Source organism: Podarcis tiliguerta, assembly GCF_965153285.1.
Source record: "Podarcis tiliguerta genome assembly, chromosome: 4".
In the NCBI taxonomy this organism is placed as follows: Eukaryota; Metazoa; Chordata; class Lepidosauria; order Squamata; family Lacertidae; genus Podarcis; species Podarcis tiliguerta.
In genome coordinates, this window is record NC_139537.1 from 70663391 (window position 1) to 70680046 (window position 16656).

A 16656-nucleotide genomic window follows, 5' to 3' on the forward strand; every position below is an offset into this window, starting at 1 on the left:
GGGGGCAAATGTGAAGCCAGCCTCTACGTAGCTCCATCCTTACTTCAGACATCCTGATACATCGGTGTATTGCAATGTTTAGCAGATGATTTATCACAATGTTGAAAACCAGATGTTGCCCAGCCCTAAATCTACCCCAACTCTTGTGGACAAAGTTAGACAGGTGTGCATGGCTGACCACTTGTCAGTCACTTGACATCACAATGACATCAGACCACCAGTTTAGGCCCATGCTGCTGGTCCCACATTTGATGTCATATGTGACAGGATGTGTAGGGCAGGTGGGTATGGCTGGGCCAAAAGGGTCTTGCAGGCCAAATGGGGATGACTTATGGGCATAATTAGGCCCATGGTGCAGAGGTTCCCCACTTCTGCTGTAGTGAGTATACAAACTTGCAAGTTGCGTATAATTCCTCATGGGGATGAATAGGAAGACAGCTAAATCTGGAATGAGTCTTCAAAATCTTTGGTAGGCAATGTGCAAAGATGATGAAGATGAACCATGAAGAGATACCATCTTCTTTCTTTTTGCATTGCTTGCTTGCTAACATCAACTTAGTAAAAAAGAAAAGAGAAAGAAAAGTAAAGGTAAAGGACCCCTGGATGGTTAAGTCCAGTCAAAGGCAACTATGGAGTGTGGCGCTCATCTTGCTTCAGGCTGAGGGAGCCGGCGTTTGTCCACAGACAGCTTTCTGGGTCATGTGGCCAGCATGACTAAACCGCTTCTGGCTCAACAGAACGGAAACAGTGACGGAAACCAGAGCACACGGAAATGCTGTTTACCTTCCCGCCACAGTGGTACCAATATATCTCCTTGCACTGGCATGCTTTTGAACTGATAGGTGGGCAGAAGCTGGGATAGAGAAACAGGAGCTCACTTGGTCGCGGGGATTCAAACCACCGACTTCTAATCAGCAAGCCCAAGAGGCTCAGTGGTTTAGACCACAGTGCCACCCGCATCCTGTTCTATCAACTTAGTAGTATCTGCTTGTCCTTGTACTGCTTGTCTGCTATCTAGGACAGATGTGTGACTTCAGGGACAGGTATCCTCAAAAGAGGCGGGTGGTAGTGTTTGTTTCCCTATCCCTGCCCCAGACATTCTAATATGAAAGGCAACATTTGTGGCTATCAAGAGTACACTTTCTAAAGAATACTATGTTCATGGTGACCCACTGGTCTGATGCTGTACACCAATGTCTTCCTTACATACTTTGGGTTATATGCAATGTTGTTCCTCTTCAGAGCAGACCCATTGAAACTGATGAATATAAATAATTTAGGGTTCTTAATTTCAATAGGTCTACTCCGAGTAAAATCGGGATAGATACAACCCATTACCTTGCATTGTCCTCCTGCTGTTTGCCTGCCAATGGACTTTCTAGACTCCATCTCCCCACAAACTACTCTGCTGTTTAACTGTAAACCTGACTTCTACAACATGTCCCTCTGGCGTGCACACACACATATGGTAAAAAGACTTTCACTAGGAAAGTCATTGTAAAGAAAATGAAGGTGGGGGAGAAAAAGGGCCCTGAAAGCCTCTGTTTTAGCAAGCTCAGATAAAATATTTTATATGAGAGCATGATACTCTTGAATTGGCTAATTAAATCCAAGTGTATCATGCTGTGGTTGTTTTTGTTTTCAAGCTGCCTGATTAACAAAGCAAAGGTTAAACATTTGCCGGTCCCTTCACGTTAGCATGCAGACATCCCATTTCTGCTGTTGCACTTTATATTTGATCAACCCAGAAATCTGCAAGGCAGTGGGAGTTTCTGTCACCTGCATTTTTAAGAGCCAAGGTCGCCCAAAGGAAAACAGTCCTACATACAAAGTTGCTCAGTCAGAGCCTAGACGTGTTGAATTTTTTGAATTTCTTTTTTGAAAGATGGCCTGCACTGGTTGAAAAGGAAACAAATTATACAGCTAAGGCTGAATTCATCAGCAGCTCAGATTTGGAGGATCACTGAGCACATGAGTAATTTTATTGTCACCTTTGATTTTGTTTGACAAACTGAAAGCTCCTTATGAGCTCTAACCCACACCATTTGATGCTTTCAAAACACCATCCTGCATCCGAATAGGTTCTAAGAAACAGCACTTAGAGTTTATATTGGCTTTCTAAAACTCTTTACTGCAGGGCTATCCAAGGGCACCTCCAGACTGTTAGTGTTTTGTGGAAGGGATTCAAGTGCATGCTGGGAAATTTAGGTTTATGCAATTAAGGTGGCTCCAAGTGCTGTGTCTCCCTAGTGCAACAAACCCACTATGTATTAAAAAAAGAGGACTTGTGGGGGTTAAAGAAAGAGATGGTGAAACACACTGGAAAGTGTGGCATGAATGAATGACTAACGAAAGCTGTATAAACACTACACAAGCCAATCAGAATAGATGTCTGATGTAGGTCCACTACTGTATAAGCTCTCTGAACATAAGTCAAAACAGATGCTCAATAAATGCTGGATATAATCAAACCTTCCTGTATGCTATGTCCAAATACATTAGGATGAAAGTTCAATAAATAGTACATCTGGAGGACCCCCAAGTATGAGATAGTCTACCAAAAGAATAAGGCTGCTGCACTGGAGTGGAGCCTCTGGCTTTCAAAAGCATAGCCATACCCTGCAAGTGTCCCCATATTCCAGAGACATCCCCAGAATGATGAAAGCCATCCCAGCTTTTGTGTTGATCCCGGAATGTCCCTATTTCCCCACTAGGGCCACTGCCACCGAGTTTGGGGAGGAGGATGAGTTGGCCTGCTTGCTGTGCTGTGTCCCACTGGTGAAGTGGGGAGAGGGGATGGGGGTTTCAGTTGGTAAAAAGGTAAAGGTAAAGGTACCCCTGCCCGTACGGGCCAGTCGTGTCCGACTCTAGGGTTGTGCGCCCATCTCACTTAAGAGGCCGGGGGCCAGCACTGTCCGGAGACACTTCCGGGTCACGTGGTCAGCGTGACGAAGCTGCTCTGGTGAGCCAGACCAGCGCAGCACACGGAAATGCTGTTTACCTTCCCGCTATAAAGCGGTACCTATTTATCTACTTGCTCTTAGAGGTGCTTTCGAACTGCTAGGTGGGCAGGAGCTGGGACCGAAAGACGGGAGCTCACCCCGCCATGGGGATTCGAACTGCTGACCATACGATCGGCAAGTCCTAGGCACTGAGGTTTTACCCACAGCGCCACCCACGTCCCTGCGCCACCCACGTCCCTTCAGTTGGTGGAAAGTCCTTTCAGTTAGTGGAAAGTGATAAATGTTCCTATTTTCCTCTGAGGAGTGTTGGAGTGTATGCACAGCTGCTCCACTGTTGTAAAAGTACACGTTGAACTGTTCCTCTGATTTCTCTCTGTGGCAGCCAAGCTAGGAGCCGAGGCCCCTTCACCCCCAAAAAATAGATATTTGAGGGGGCATCCCTTCAAGTTGATGGGGATTGCCATTCAAATGATGTGCGTACGGCACACCTTGTGATTGATTATATGGGGCAGGGCTTACCAGCCCCCACAATATTTTATTCAAGTTTTCACCCCTGCAACCAAGACAGAGGGTTGCTGAAGAAGGGAGGCAATAGATCCCAAGTCTTGCTTTTTGAGCCCCAGGGCCCTCTAGAAGTATTTAGTGGCCTGCTGAAATCTAAACGTAAACAGGTGATATTTGTGCAGTGGACTTTTCTGTAGTTAGCTTTTAAAGGAAGGAGCCCTTGCCGCAGTTGCTACCTTGGATCAAATCTATGCTTCCAGGTGCCATGAGAAAGCAGCAGAGATAGCACAGGATAGTACGCACCCCGGAAATGATCTCTTTCAGCTTCTGCCTTCTGGAAGAAGGTACAGGGTTATAAAGACTAGGACTAGCCGCCTGAGAAACAGTTTCTATCCAAATGCAATTTTGGTTTTAAACGCAGTGTAAGGAGTCTCTATGGGAGTATATTGTATTTAAAAATGGGGTATCAGAGTTTTTAAGGGGCTAACCAGGTTGGGGTAGCTGGGATAGCAGGCTTGTTGGGTTTAGAATGTTTTATGTCGATTTTTCGATTTCGTTGTTCTGTATGGGACAATGACAATAAAGATTATCCTATCGTATCGTAAAAGGGCTGTGATTGTGTTCACACTGCCACCTTTCTGCATAAAGTACGCCAAGCAGACAGTGGCCGCTGTTGCCTCAAAGTACTTTGCCAAGTTGGCTGCCAATCTGAATGGGGGGCTGCCATTTGCAATTGATGAGAAGGACATGCCTTTATACTGCAATGTGGAAAGCATAATCAAAAGCAGCCCTTTGTGATGGCCAAAAATCAGTATGTGCTTGGGTAGTTTGCCAAATAATGATCAGTTAAAAGCAGCCTTGTATTTTACCTGGTGGCAGTGAAGTTCTAAAGGGGAAGACCTGGGAAGCATCATGGCACAGGACCCAGGGAATATGGGGTGCTATGGCATTAGTTTTTCCTGCTCTTATCCTTATCTGGCCATTTTGCTCTCTCTCACTGTTCTTTCTCCCTGCTTTAGCAAGCAAACCTCTCGTTTTACTGTTCAACTGGCAGGAAGTGAGGGTTGGTGTAAAGTCTAGCGGAGGAGCAGGTCAGGATAATCTTCAGATATGACACCTTCTATTGCTGCTATGGAATTGCTCAAGGGCTATGCATTTTCTTCCCATTGTCTCTCCTCTCTCTCTCTCTCTCTCTCTCATTTTATTTGTCTGTGGTATCATTCTGGATGCTGTCAAATGAGAACGTATAGACCATATGCCCAAAATATTGTGCTCTGGAACATAATGCAGCTTAGATTCTCCTTAATCCCAGTCCTCTCTTTCTGGACCTGTGCATACCATATTGGATGGAAAAGGCGCATTATGGTTCTCCGCAGAGATAATTCTTTGAATGTTTTGTGTCTCTGCTGGAAAAACTATACAGAGCATTCCATAATAGTGCACATGTAAATACTAACACAATTTGAGACTTAATGGAATGATCATTTCCACATAAATATAAAATCCCCAGGCACCTGCCGCACAGTGACTAGCTGCTCTGCTTGCTGCTCCTAATGAATAACTGTGCCACATGGCTGTTCTCTCATTTACGAAATAAAATGCATCCCAGGTCCCCTTTCTCACAGTCGTAACATGCAGTGAGTCGCAAGCCGAAGCACAGATATCGTGGCAATGTGTGGCACACTTACCAAAGGCAAGCATATTAACCTATTTTTATAGCACCTACAAAAATTTCCAAATGATGGTGGCTATTTTTTAAATAATTATTTTTATTCACTTTTAGTGGCTATGACCCTCAGCCAACTTTGCTTGTGGCTCACAGCACAACTACTGTTGACTGTGATCACTTTCGGTAAGATAAATTCGCCCCCCCCCCCCCCGATTGCAAATGCCAAAGTTATCACAGTACAGTGGTGCCTTGGGTTACATACGCTTCAGGTTACAGACTCCGCTAACCCAGAAATAGTGCTTCAGGTTAAGAACTTTGCTTCAGGATGAGAACAGAAATTAGGTTCCGGTGGCACAGCGGCAGCAGGAGGCCACATTAGCTAAAGAGGTGCTTCAGGTTAAGAACAGTTTCAGGTTAAGAACGGACTTCCGGAATGAATTAAGTACTTAACCCGAGGTACCACTGTCTATAAAGCGAATGTGGTTTGCCATTGGAATGATTGCCTCTGGGGATTATCGGGAGTTAACTATGGTAGCTGGTCTGAGCCAGAAAAAAGTCCTTGCTAGTTCCAGTGCTTTTTTCCCCCTCGGGGTACTCAAGAGTACCATCACCTTTTTAAAAAAAGTGTTTAAAATGTGGAATAACTTCATGGTGAGTACTAGCCCCCTTTTTTCTTAAAAAAAAACCCCAGCACTGACTAGATCAAATGTACAATGGTAAAGAACAGATGTAGGAAACCAAAGACAATGGCAGATCCTTCACATTTAGCTAAGTTACCCTCATGGTGCACAAAAACCCCATTAAAATAGGCTCCCTTGATCTCGCTCAAGGGACCCTGAGGTCCACCTCCAGGGGCCTTCTGGCAGTTCCCTCACTGCATGAAGTTACAGGGAACCAAGAAGAGGGCCTCCTTGGCAGTGGCACCCTCCTTGTGGAACAACCTCCTATCAGATGTCAAGGAGATAAAGAACTACCCAACTTTTAGAAGACATCTAAAGACAGCCCTGTATCAGGAAGTTTTCAACGTTTGACATTTTATCCTGTTTATATATTTTTCTGGAAGCAGCCCCAAGATGGGTGGGGTATAAATTATTATTATTATTAAACACTTACAACTTCCAAATTTTAATGGGCAAGCATGTGCATCCATGGGGAAGTCTTCCAGCTGCATGGGGCATTCAGCAGAGATGGTCAATCTGACAGAGAGAGAGAAAGAGAGACAATTAAGAGTTTGTTGGTTTGATTCACAGAGAAATATAATTATGCCAGATAAACATGGATCCACATGGACCATTGCACATTTAATAGATCATGCAGGAGGATCGCCAGGGCCATGTCACCCAACCTCACTCACTGCCATGTAGGCTGTCCCACCCATCACTGCCATGCTCCTCCGATGTCCATTCGTTCATTTGTATGTGGGGAGACCTCCATCTGGTGACCGTTCCAATGTGCAGAAGTCAGGGGAGCATGATGTGCTGGCATGGGGCAGCACTAGACCGCATGGCCCCTTGACTGCCTCCAATCATTCTTTCGACACATGGGTTGTATGAACCCCTTACAAATGTTGTGTGTGGTGAAAGCTGGTGAAAGCACAGCCATATTTTCCACACCTTCTCATGGGAATCAAATGATTTCTAAGTCACATACAGAAGCTTTCATAATGTATTGATGATGCAATAATTGTTTCCTTACCACCTTAAATTTTAACCAGTTTCTTAAAAACTTGGGGAAATAAAGTGTGGATAGCTCATTCTCTCCCCCACCCCCCAACACTTTTGCTAAAGGCTTTTCTTTTGGCAAAGCAGCTGTTCTGCTAATCCGTAAGACTCCCTCCATATTTATAGTGGCTGCACCATTTCCAAGTACAGTAGAGGTAATGTTGATAATGACAACGTCAAATGAACACTTGAAGGTATGGAATTGTGAATGCCATTCAAATGCTGCTAAGAGACTTTCAAAATCATAGCTGGGAAGCTATCAGGTAATGGGACTCTGAGAGACAGCCATGCTAGTGGAAGTCCATGATAACTAGAGAAATATACCCTAAGGAGGATTTCCTAGTGCCGCGTGGGGTGTTGCAATAAAATTTCAAGCCGAATCAGTGTTGGTTGATCAGAAACTCTGGTGGTACTTTAACTAATGGGGAGCAAACCAAAAAAGCCAACAAGTTTAATGTCTCACTGTAACACTAAAACTATTCTCTCTGTTGTTCCCTGTGCTGGTCTAAACTGCACCATAATGACAGCATCTGAACTATAGGTAAAGGTAAAGGTACCCCTGCCCGTATGGGCCAGTCTTGGCAGACTCTAGGGTTGTGCGCTCATCTCACTCTAGAGGCCGGGAGCCAGCGCTGTCTGCAGACACTTCCGGGTCACGTGGCCAGCGTGACATCGCTGCTCTGGCGAGCCAGAGCCGCACATGGAAACGCCGTTTACCTTCCCACTATAAAGCGGTACCTATTTATCTACTTGCACTTAAGGGTGCTTTTGAACTGCTAGGTGGGCAGGAGCTGGGACCGAACGGCAGGAGCTCACCCCGCCGCGGGGATTCGAACCGCCGACCATGCGATCGGCAAGTCCTAGGCACTGAGGTTTTACCCACAGTGCCACCCACGTCCCTTATCTGAACTATAGTCTCGGGTTATTTCCCCCAAAATCTATTATTTGAAGAATTGACTTTCTGATCCAGGCCTGGTTAACAGCTATCCACTACAATCAAAAGAACACATTCTTGTGGGGCCTATATTAATTAGGTCCCATCATCTCATGGTAGTTCCAAAACAATCAATCGGTTTTCAAGTTGACTGTGAGTCTGTAAAGCAGGCATAGGCAAACTCTGGCTGTCCAGATGTTTGGGACTACAATTCCCATCATCCCTAGCTAACATGACCAGTGGCCAGGGATGATGGGAAACATCTGGAGGGCCGGAGTTTGCCTATGCCTGCTGTAAAGGGTGGAAATAACATTTCTGAAGCCCACTTGCCATTCTACAACCATTTCCTTGCACCCTCTCCCCTCCCTCTTATTCAGTAGCCCATTCATCTATACAGTTGTCCTCATCTCTATTCCCTCCATCCATCTATTCGGAGACAGCCCAAGACATGTTGCTTCCTGAGGCATAGCAGCAAATCGCCCAGCCCTCAAGTCAACATACATAGCACCCAAGGCCACACCCAAGCCCCTCTCCTCCTCCCTGGCAGTAAAAAATATACTGGTAATAGATTAGATAACTAGCCATTTGCTGCTCTTTCATGGAGCCCAAAATCAGCTTCCTAATGCATCCCCCTCACTCTGCATACTGGTACATTATCTATTCTAGGTGAACTGGTAGCTTTATCTCACAACTAATCAATATACCATTGGCAGAAATGCCTATTTCTGAAAAGTTATAAAAGCATAGCCTTGTAAAACAGCATTAATCTGCAGAAAGGAACAGTCGTCCCCTGAGCTTTCACACAAAACATTGTATGCGGCATGAAAACTGTTTGTTTTTTTTAAAAGAAAAAAGAATAAAAAATAAATCCATGGAAGAATTCTATATTCCCTAATCCAATCACTTTTCTGCAAATGTGTATAGTACTCTTAAAAAGATGCACGGCTGTAAAATATCTCTGTTAAAAAGAAACATAACCTAGAGAGTAACCAAGAATGTGTTAAAAAGGAGTTCAATGATCATATTCCCAAAGCACTCAACTAACAAACCTGCATTCTTCTTTCCCCATCAACCCTAAATAGGAATTTAAAGAATACACAGGAGAGTAAAGTTTAGAGGACATAGGAGCCAACTCCTGCAGGCCAGGGTCCCTTCGCCCCCCAATCAAATATTTGAGGGGGCCACCAGCCCCAAGTTGATGGACCTTGCCATTCAAATGTGCCGAGTCTTGTGATCAATTATGTTGGGTGGGGCTTACCTGCCCCCCAATATTTTATTCAAGTTGGCATCCCTGGTAGAGGAGCTGTATCTGGTGCCTTCACCTCTGACCTTCCTGTGGTGAGCTGTCAGATCTGAAGAAACCTCGATTGTGTGGTGATCTTGTAGAGTATTCTCAGCGTGTTCAGATGACCATGCAAAGAATCCATTGTTGGGTCTTTGACCTCATTGCACAAAGCTCAAGTAGGGGACAGGGGCAGCAGAAACAGGGACTTTGGGGACATGGAGTAGTGAATGCACTCCCTGCACACTTTATTCCCTCACCTGTTCTGTGAACACCTAAATAGGACTTCTGCCACCTTAACTTCATGTCACTCGGTCATTATCATGACTTAGTATCAAGGTGCAACCACTATACAAGGGAGCTTTCATCTGTGTATATGGTGATGGATGATATTTGTTTCTGCTTGATGTTTTCTAAATTGCTTGAGATGCATATGAACCAGCCATGGAGAAGTGCCAGTCACATCCTTTTCACAGAGTCTCAGCTGATGTTACACACCCACAGCATGTGAGTGAATGAGGTGTTTCTAACCTTTGGGAGAATTTCATGACAAAGTTTAGTGGTACCTTTTTTTTGTAAGGGTATGTAGTAGGTTATACATTAAAGCCTCGTTCATCTATTTCCTATTCATTTATGCACAATCTAGAGAAACTGTACAGTGGTACCTCTAGTTGTGGACACGATCTGTTCAGGGTGCCTTTTGCACCCTGAAAAGTCTGCAACTATAGCGGTGCTTCTGCACAAGCATGGAGCGTGATAGAGCACTTCTGCATATATGCAAAGCACGTTTAGTGAAACATGCATGTTACAACAAGCCTCTCATTTCCTCCTTCTGCACAGCATAAAGAAATTGGGAAGCGTTCGTTTCTGTTTTTAGTCTACCATGGCTTCCCATGTCATCAAAACTGTGAACCATGGTTAACACAAACGACAGTTGATTTCAACCCAGCTTCAGAAACCATGGTTTGATGTTATCTAAAGTTTGTTGGGCCAGGCAACATGTCTGTTGCTAAAGAGAAAGCAGAAGTTTCTGAACTCCTCTTCCCAACCAGGCAAGAAGTTTAGAGGGAGGAAGCAAGCGAGCCCAGGACTTAACACAGCTTGTGAAAGTTATGCAAACCATAGTGCCCCATACTGCAAGCAAGGGATTGTTGCATAATTTTTGCTGCCTTTCTGTAGGTCAGGGATTTTCATCACACCTTATCTATCTACGCAAAGGACAGCAAATGATTTAGTACAACAAAGAAGTCTTAAGATGTGACTAAAGATTTGGCTGCCGTACAACTATGTCAAAGAGAAGAAAACCCAAAATTTGGCAATTAGCCAACAAAGTTGTAGACAATGAAGTTCAGAAACAAATGAGGCTGGGATATTTTAAAAACAACAACAGCAACATTTAACTTTTAAAAAATAAATAAAAATAAAGAGAAAACCATGCACTTTTTTTAAAAGGCAAACGAAAGATTGAACCATTAGTATATAGCTAAACTGATTGTCATTTATTTTTCTTTTTGTTCACTGTTCAGTTATTTTGGGTGTACCTGAAGTGATTCACTTTCTTCTAATCTTGTTTTTTAAAAAATCCCCCTGGCTTGATCTCTCTCAGTGTTAAGTCCTTCTTAAACCTTAGGGGACTTCAGCTGTGCAAACCTTGCAGAGGCCATCTATAAGGAAATGCCTGCCACCCACTGGACTATATTTATCCACCCACCCTGTCTGTCTTCTAGCTTTCTGTTTCTCATACTCTGCAGCTCTATCTATGCCTTCTGTTGGTGGGCAGACACAATTGCCACCCACCAGTGAATTTGTGATTCAGAAAGCCCCTGTTCATTTCCTACTCGCGGTCACAATCTGTGCCAATTTCCATGCTTGGGGGGGGGGGGGGAACCCGATCGTTACTATTTTGCTGTTGCAGAGCGGTGATGAAGCTTAATTACTATTTGTATGTTTTTTGTGTGAAGTGCTTTCAAAACTTCAAATGGCAAGGGCTGCGGAAGGGCACAAGTCTTGTCCTTATTATTGCTGGCAGGTGCCTTCTTCAGCACAGTGGGTAATTTAAGCCTTGGCGTTACAGAGAAACTTTATTACTGGCTTTACCTAATCAATGCAGAAGGGAAGCAGAGGCCCCTCCAGGCCTTATCTAAACAACAACAACAACAACAATTGAATGAAAGAAAAGAAATGTAGAGATCATACTGGATCGCTCACTGTAGATGTCGACCCAGTGTGCAGCAGCTGTGAAAAATGTGAATTCCATGTTAGGGATCATTAGGAAAGGGGTTACAAATAAAATGGCCAATATCCAAATGCTGTTACAGTGGTACCTCGGGTTACAGATGCTTCAGGTTACAGACACTTCAGGTTACAGACTCCGCTAACCCAGAAATAGTACCTTGGGTTAAGAACTTTGCTTCAGGATGAGAACAGAAATCGCATGGCGGCAGCGGCAGGCCCCATTAGCTAAAGTGGTACCTCTGGTTAAGAACAGTTTCAGGTTAAGAACGGACCTCCAGAACAAATTAAGTTCTTAACCAGAGGTACCACTGTATACAAATTCATGGTGAGACCACACTGGGAGACTATGTATACTTCTGGTCTGTTGAAAATAATATTGTTGATCTGGAAAAGGTTCAGAAAAGGATAACCAAAATTATTGGGCTTTGAGTGACTTCCTTATGAGGAAATATGGAGCTTTTTAGTTTGGGGAAAAGGCAAGTAAGAAGGAACATGATCAAAGTGTTTAAAATTATGCAGAGTTTGGAGAAAATGGATAGGGAGAAGCTTGTCTCCATTTCTCATAACAAGGCCAGGAATTGGTGCTGATAAACTGAAGATCAATCTAGATAAGACTGAGGAACTGTTAGTGGGTGGTTTCCTAGACTGGATGGATGGGAGGGAGGTTGCCTGCTCTTGATGGGGTTACATGCCCTCTGAAGGAGCACGTACACAGCTTGGAGGTAACCTGGAGGTAACTTGGAGGTAACAGCTTGGATACATTGCTGTCACTTGAGGCTCAGGTGGCCCAGGTGGCATGGAGTGCCTTCCATCAGCTTTGACTGGGGGCCCAGCTGCACCCCATCTGGACAGGCATAGCCTAACTTCTGGTGTCTATGCTCTGGTAACCTCTAGGGTAGATTACTGCAACACATATGTGGGGCTGCCTCTGAAGATGGTTCGGAAACTTCAGCTACAGAATTCAGTGGCCAGGTTGCTCACCGGGGCAAGACGGTTTGAGAATATGACACCGATCCTGATCCAACTGCACTGGCTACCAGTTATTTTCCGGGCCCAATTCAAAGTGCTGGTTTTGACCTATAAAGCCTTAAATGGTTCATATATCTTTAGGCACCGGACAATAACTTTCCTCTATACCCAGGCCTTTGGCCATCAACTGTCTATGGCCTTTTAGAAGTGGTTGGGATGTTTTTAATGTGTGTATTTCCTCCTTCTCGCCCCCTTGGTTTTAATGTATCTATGTGGGGTGTTGTTGTTGTTTGCTTTTTTGTGTTTGGTTGCAAGTTGCTTTGGGTTGCTAGGGCAAGATAAAGGGATTGATTTTTCCCTTTACCACCTAATCAAATATAATTTGAAACCTGTTTTTCCCGCCACATCTTTTAGCTACTGTAAAAACCTTAGAAGCATCTATTATGTTGTGCATTTTGAGGTTTGTTTGTTTTTACTACCTAGAAGTCAATCATACATTTGACATATATTCAATCAAACAATTTAGGACCTTGGAAATTTAATGGAAAAGGCTGAGTGGGAAACATAATGTACCTCATTCCATACAGAAACAGTTGGCACTGGATCATTAGCCTGCATGCAAAATACCCTTCCTTCCTTCCTTCCTTCCTTCCTTCCTTCCTTCCTTCCCTCCTTTCTCTCTCCCCCCCCCCCACACACTCATGATCTTAAATTCATGCTACCAGTTTTTAAATCCTTATAAGAAATCAAGCTGATACACAAAACAAGTCACATTGGCTTGTTGTTTTGTTTATGTTTGTGTGTGTGTGACAGCAGAATAAAAAATACTGGCCGATTTTCACATAATCTCTTAATCCTTTGCTGCCACACAAAATATTAAGCAACACATGAGTCAAAAGTCATATTTTGGGGTGAGGGAGATTGGCAGATTCTATCTAGCCCAGCTTTTAGTTCCTGATAGGCTCAAGACCATCTCCCTTACCTCGCGAGCCCTGAATATTGTCTCAGAGAGTGAGAGTTCAGTACCTAACACGTTAATGGGACACCTCTTTATCTCACGCTAGGTTTTTACTGCCTCGCGGGCCTTCTCATGCTTGTGTTTATGCAATTACATCAGGTGTACCAAAAACACTAATAACAAAGACGAGAAAAAGAAAAGGCTAACTCACTCCCCATGCATTAAAATGAAAAAGCTTCTCTAGAAGCAGCTATTGATGGGAATAATGTCCGTACTTATTGAAGGGCAGCTGGGGTAGCCGCTGTTATACCCTACAAGGGATTACACAGCCGGGCTGGGAAAACATCTGGCATGCTAGTTTGTCTCTGCAGAGAACCAACCGATTTAAAAATTAAGGTAAGTTTTGTTTTTGTTTTTTTTAAAGGAAGGGGGAAAAATCAGTCGTGCTGCAGCAGCAGCAGCACTAAAAATAGCTCCTTAATTCCACACTAATTCGTTCTAATACCCAGTAAACATTACGGTGTCTATAAAGTTTCTGTTAAATGTATTTATGGGAGCCTAGAACCGAAGTGCACCTGATTCTGAACATCATACGCACATACATGAATGATGCACATGACGCAAGCCTTGAAAATGTTCTTCTCCATTAATAAGCACAGCTACTGGGCCAGGACTTTGTGAGCAAAGATATGCCTGTGGTGCCATCAAGTGGCCATTATACATATTACACTCAGTTTCAGTTGTCCGCATTTTATTTTATTTTGGAATGTACAATTAAGGCAGGTCGAATATTCCCATGTGCAAATGGCACCGACTGCTTGGTTATGGTTCATAAATTCAGCTTCCCTACAACCAAATTCAATGGCAAATAAATAACCAGGTAGTTTTGTAAAATGAACATTTAAAGCTCATCAGATCATAGGTTTGCATCTTTGTTCTGCAATTCAACAAGCATAGTGGTTTTCTCTGAAAGAAAAGAATCCTGCTTATTTTCTCCCCACTTACATATCAATAGAAAGTCATGTTTGTATCGATATTCCCATGCCCCCCTCACTTTCCAGTTTCATTTCTGATATGCTATGCAAATTAGCATTTTCAGACAGAAATATTAATAAAAATTCATTGCTGGTACTCTTCCTTTCTCTATGTGCAAACCTTTTGGATGCCACAAAAACCAGAGCTGTTTCTGTTAGCATTTTGTATAGATTTTCCTCTTTGTGAAAGCCGCTTTTTCCAAATTTAGAAACGGACAATGCTCCCCTCTAGGGGCTGAAAAGAAAGATGCAATCTTAAATTCATGTTGCCAGTTTCCAAACACTTATTAGAAATCAAATTACTCCGCAAGTGACCATGCTGGTCACATTGTTTTACAATCAGCTTAGTATTTTTACTGTCCATTTGTCCAGCTAAATCAGATGTGTGTCTCAATTCTAAATATATTCACTTATTTCCCAGTAATTAAACTAATACTTAGTAAAATAAATTTTAAAAATGCAATCTATCTCTTGGTTCATAAATGCTGAAGTAATCGAATAATGGGCATCTTAAGCCCATTAAGAACATATATTTTTTTAAAAAATAATAATAATATTTATTAAAGGTTTAATAGTTACAGAAAAAAGAAAAAAGAAACAGTAAAAAAAATTAACAGACAATACATCAAAAGTAAAAAGAAAAACAAAAAACAATACAGCAAAACAACAAAAAAGAAAAGAAAAACAAAAACATTTAAAAACACATCTAATATTTCCATATCTTTACTTTTCATTTACTTATTTCATCGACCTCCTCACACCTCCCTTTTTTGTATTCTAGTTCAATTAGCTATTTCAGCAAATCCTTCCCATTAAGAACATATCTTAAGCAGTTGCTTGGGTGGATGAACCAGGCATCATCGCTCAAAGACAGGCAGGAAGAAAACCTCCAATGTACTAAAAGATGCTTGGGTTAATAACATCTGGAGCATTGCTCTATCAGAACGCCCCACATACCATCAGCAAATAATCAAAGGCATGTAAAAAAATACATTTAACACAATTTGGTCTCCTTTTTTTCTCTTTTATTGAAGAACAGGATATTTTAATACCATAATCATCACAGAGGTATCTGTGGAGGGGATATATTGATTGTAAATGTCTAGTAAACCAGATCGGTAGTTGGGTTCCTACTGAGAGTATTTGATGAACCAACATGACAAGGATGAGGGATTGAGGATAGGAGTGATCATTCTGTGGTATTATGGCAGTGGGCAAAGCTGAAGTGTAACTTTTTAATAAGTGTATTTTTAATAATAATAATAATAATAATAATAATAGGCAGAACTGTCCTAACCTCTCACCCAACATTTTCCCATGGAGCCAGCTATCATGGGCAACTGTGTGTCTCTAAAGGCAGTGCAGCCCAGTCTGATGCTGAACTCGGGACGGGAAGGATTAGGAAACTTGATATCGATTCGGAGTTGGCACATGTCTTTTCCTGCCCTTTTGTCTGCTCAACACAGCAGGTCATCCCAAAGCAACCAAGATGTGTGCCTTTAGCTCTTGTGTGCATGTGTTTTGTTGTGTTTTAAAAAGTGGGGGCACCAGATTGGCACACAAACAGGGAGGTGTCCTGTCCTGTCTCAGCTCAATGGAAGCCTGCTGTACAGTCTTTGGGTACAGCCATGTTACATAAAGCAGAGTGGGGTCACAACAGGCGAGGCTGTTGTTGTCAGCACCTTGGACAGCACCCTGCTAGCTAGAGGATTCCCCCAGAGAGAAAATTCCTTGTCTCAGCAAGGCACAGAAGCCTTCTGAGGTGACCAGAAGGCTGGCCAGCCTGGTCCTGCTGCCAGCCTCCCAGCCCAGCCTGGGCCTTATTATGCAGCCACTAGCAACTATGCTGTGGTGTTTGTATAGAAACATATGAAGCTGCCTTGTATCCAATCAGGCAGACCATTGGCCCATGTTCCTCAGTGCTGTCTTCACTGTCTGGTAGTGGATCGTTTTAAGACTAGGGACATTCCCAGTGCTACCTGAAGGTGCCAGGACTGAACCTGGAAGCTTCTGCATGGAAAGCAGATGTTTTATCACTGAGCTACAGCCTTTATTTTATTAGTTATTATTATTATTCATTCGATTTATATACAGTCCTTCATTGAAAGATCTCAGGGCAGTTCACAGGATAAAAATAAGGTAAAGGTAAAGGTACCCCTGCCCGTACGGGTCAGTCTTGACAGACTCTAGGGTTGTGCGCCCATCTCACTCAAAGAGGCCGGGGGCCAGCGCTGTCCGAAGACACTTCCGGGTCACGTGGCCAGCGTGACATCGCTGCTCTGGCGAGCCAGAGCCGCACACGGAAACGCCGTTTACCTTCCCGCTAGTAAGCGGTCCCTATTTATCTACTTGCCCCCGGGGGTGCTTTCGAAGGATAAAAATACAAA

At 43.3% G+C, this 16656-nt stretch overlaps 2 protein-coding genes across 3 annotated transcripts in view; one reads left to right on the top strand and one right to left on the bottom strand.

The window, feature by feature from the left end:
* GABRA5 (gamma-aminobutyric acid type A receptor subunit alpha5) overlaps positions 1-16656 on the bottom strand; it is a 71129-nt gene that overhangs the window by 26417 nt on the left and 28056 nt on the right. For both annotated transcript variants that reach the window (XM_083437955.1, XM_083437956.1), the window contains exon 6: positions 6250-6332. In XM_083437955.1, the coding sequence (XP_083294081.1) occupies positions 6250-6332 (83 nt within the window). The remainder of the gene's footprint in view (positions 1-6249; positions 6333-16656) is intronic.
* Positions 1-16656, top strand: part of GABRB3 (gamma-aminobutyric acid type A receptor subunit beta3) — a 187763-nt gene that overhangs the window by 19965 nt on the left and 151142 nt on the right. The window lies entirely within an intron of this gene.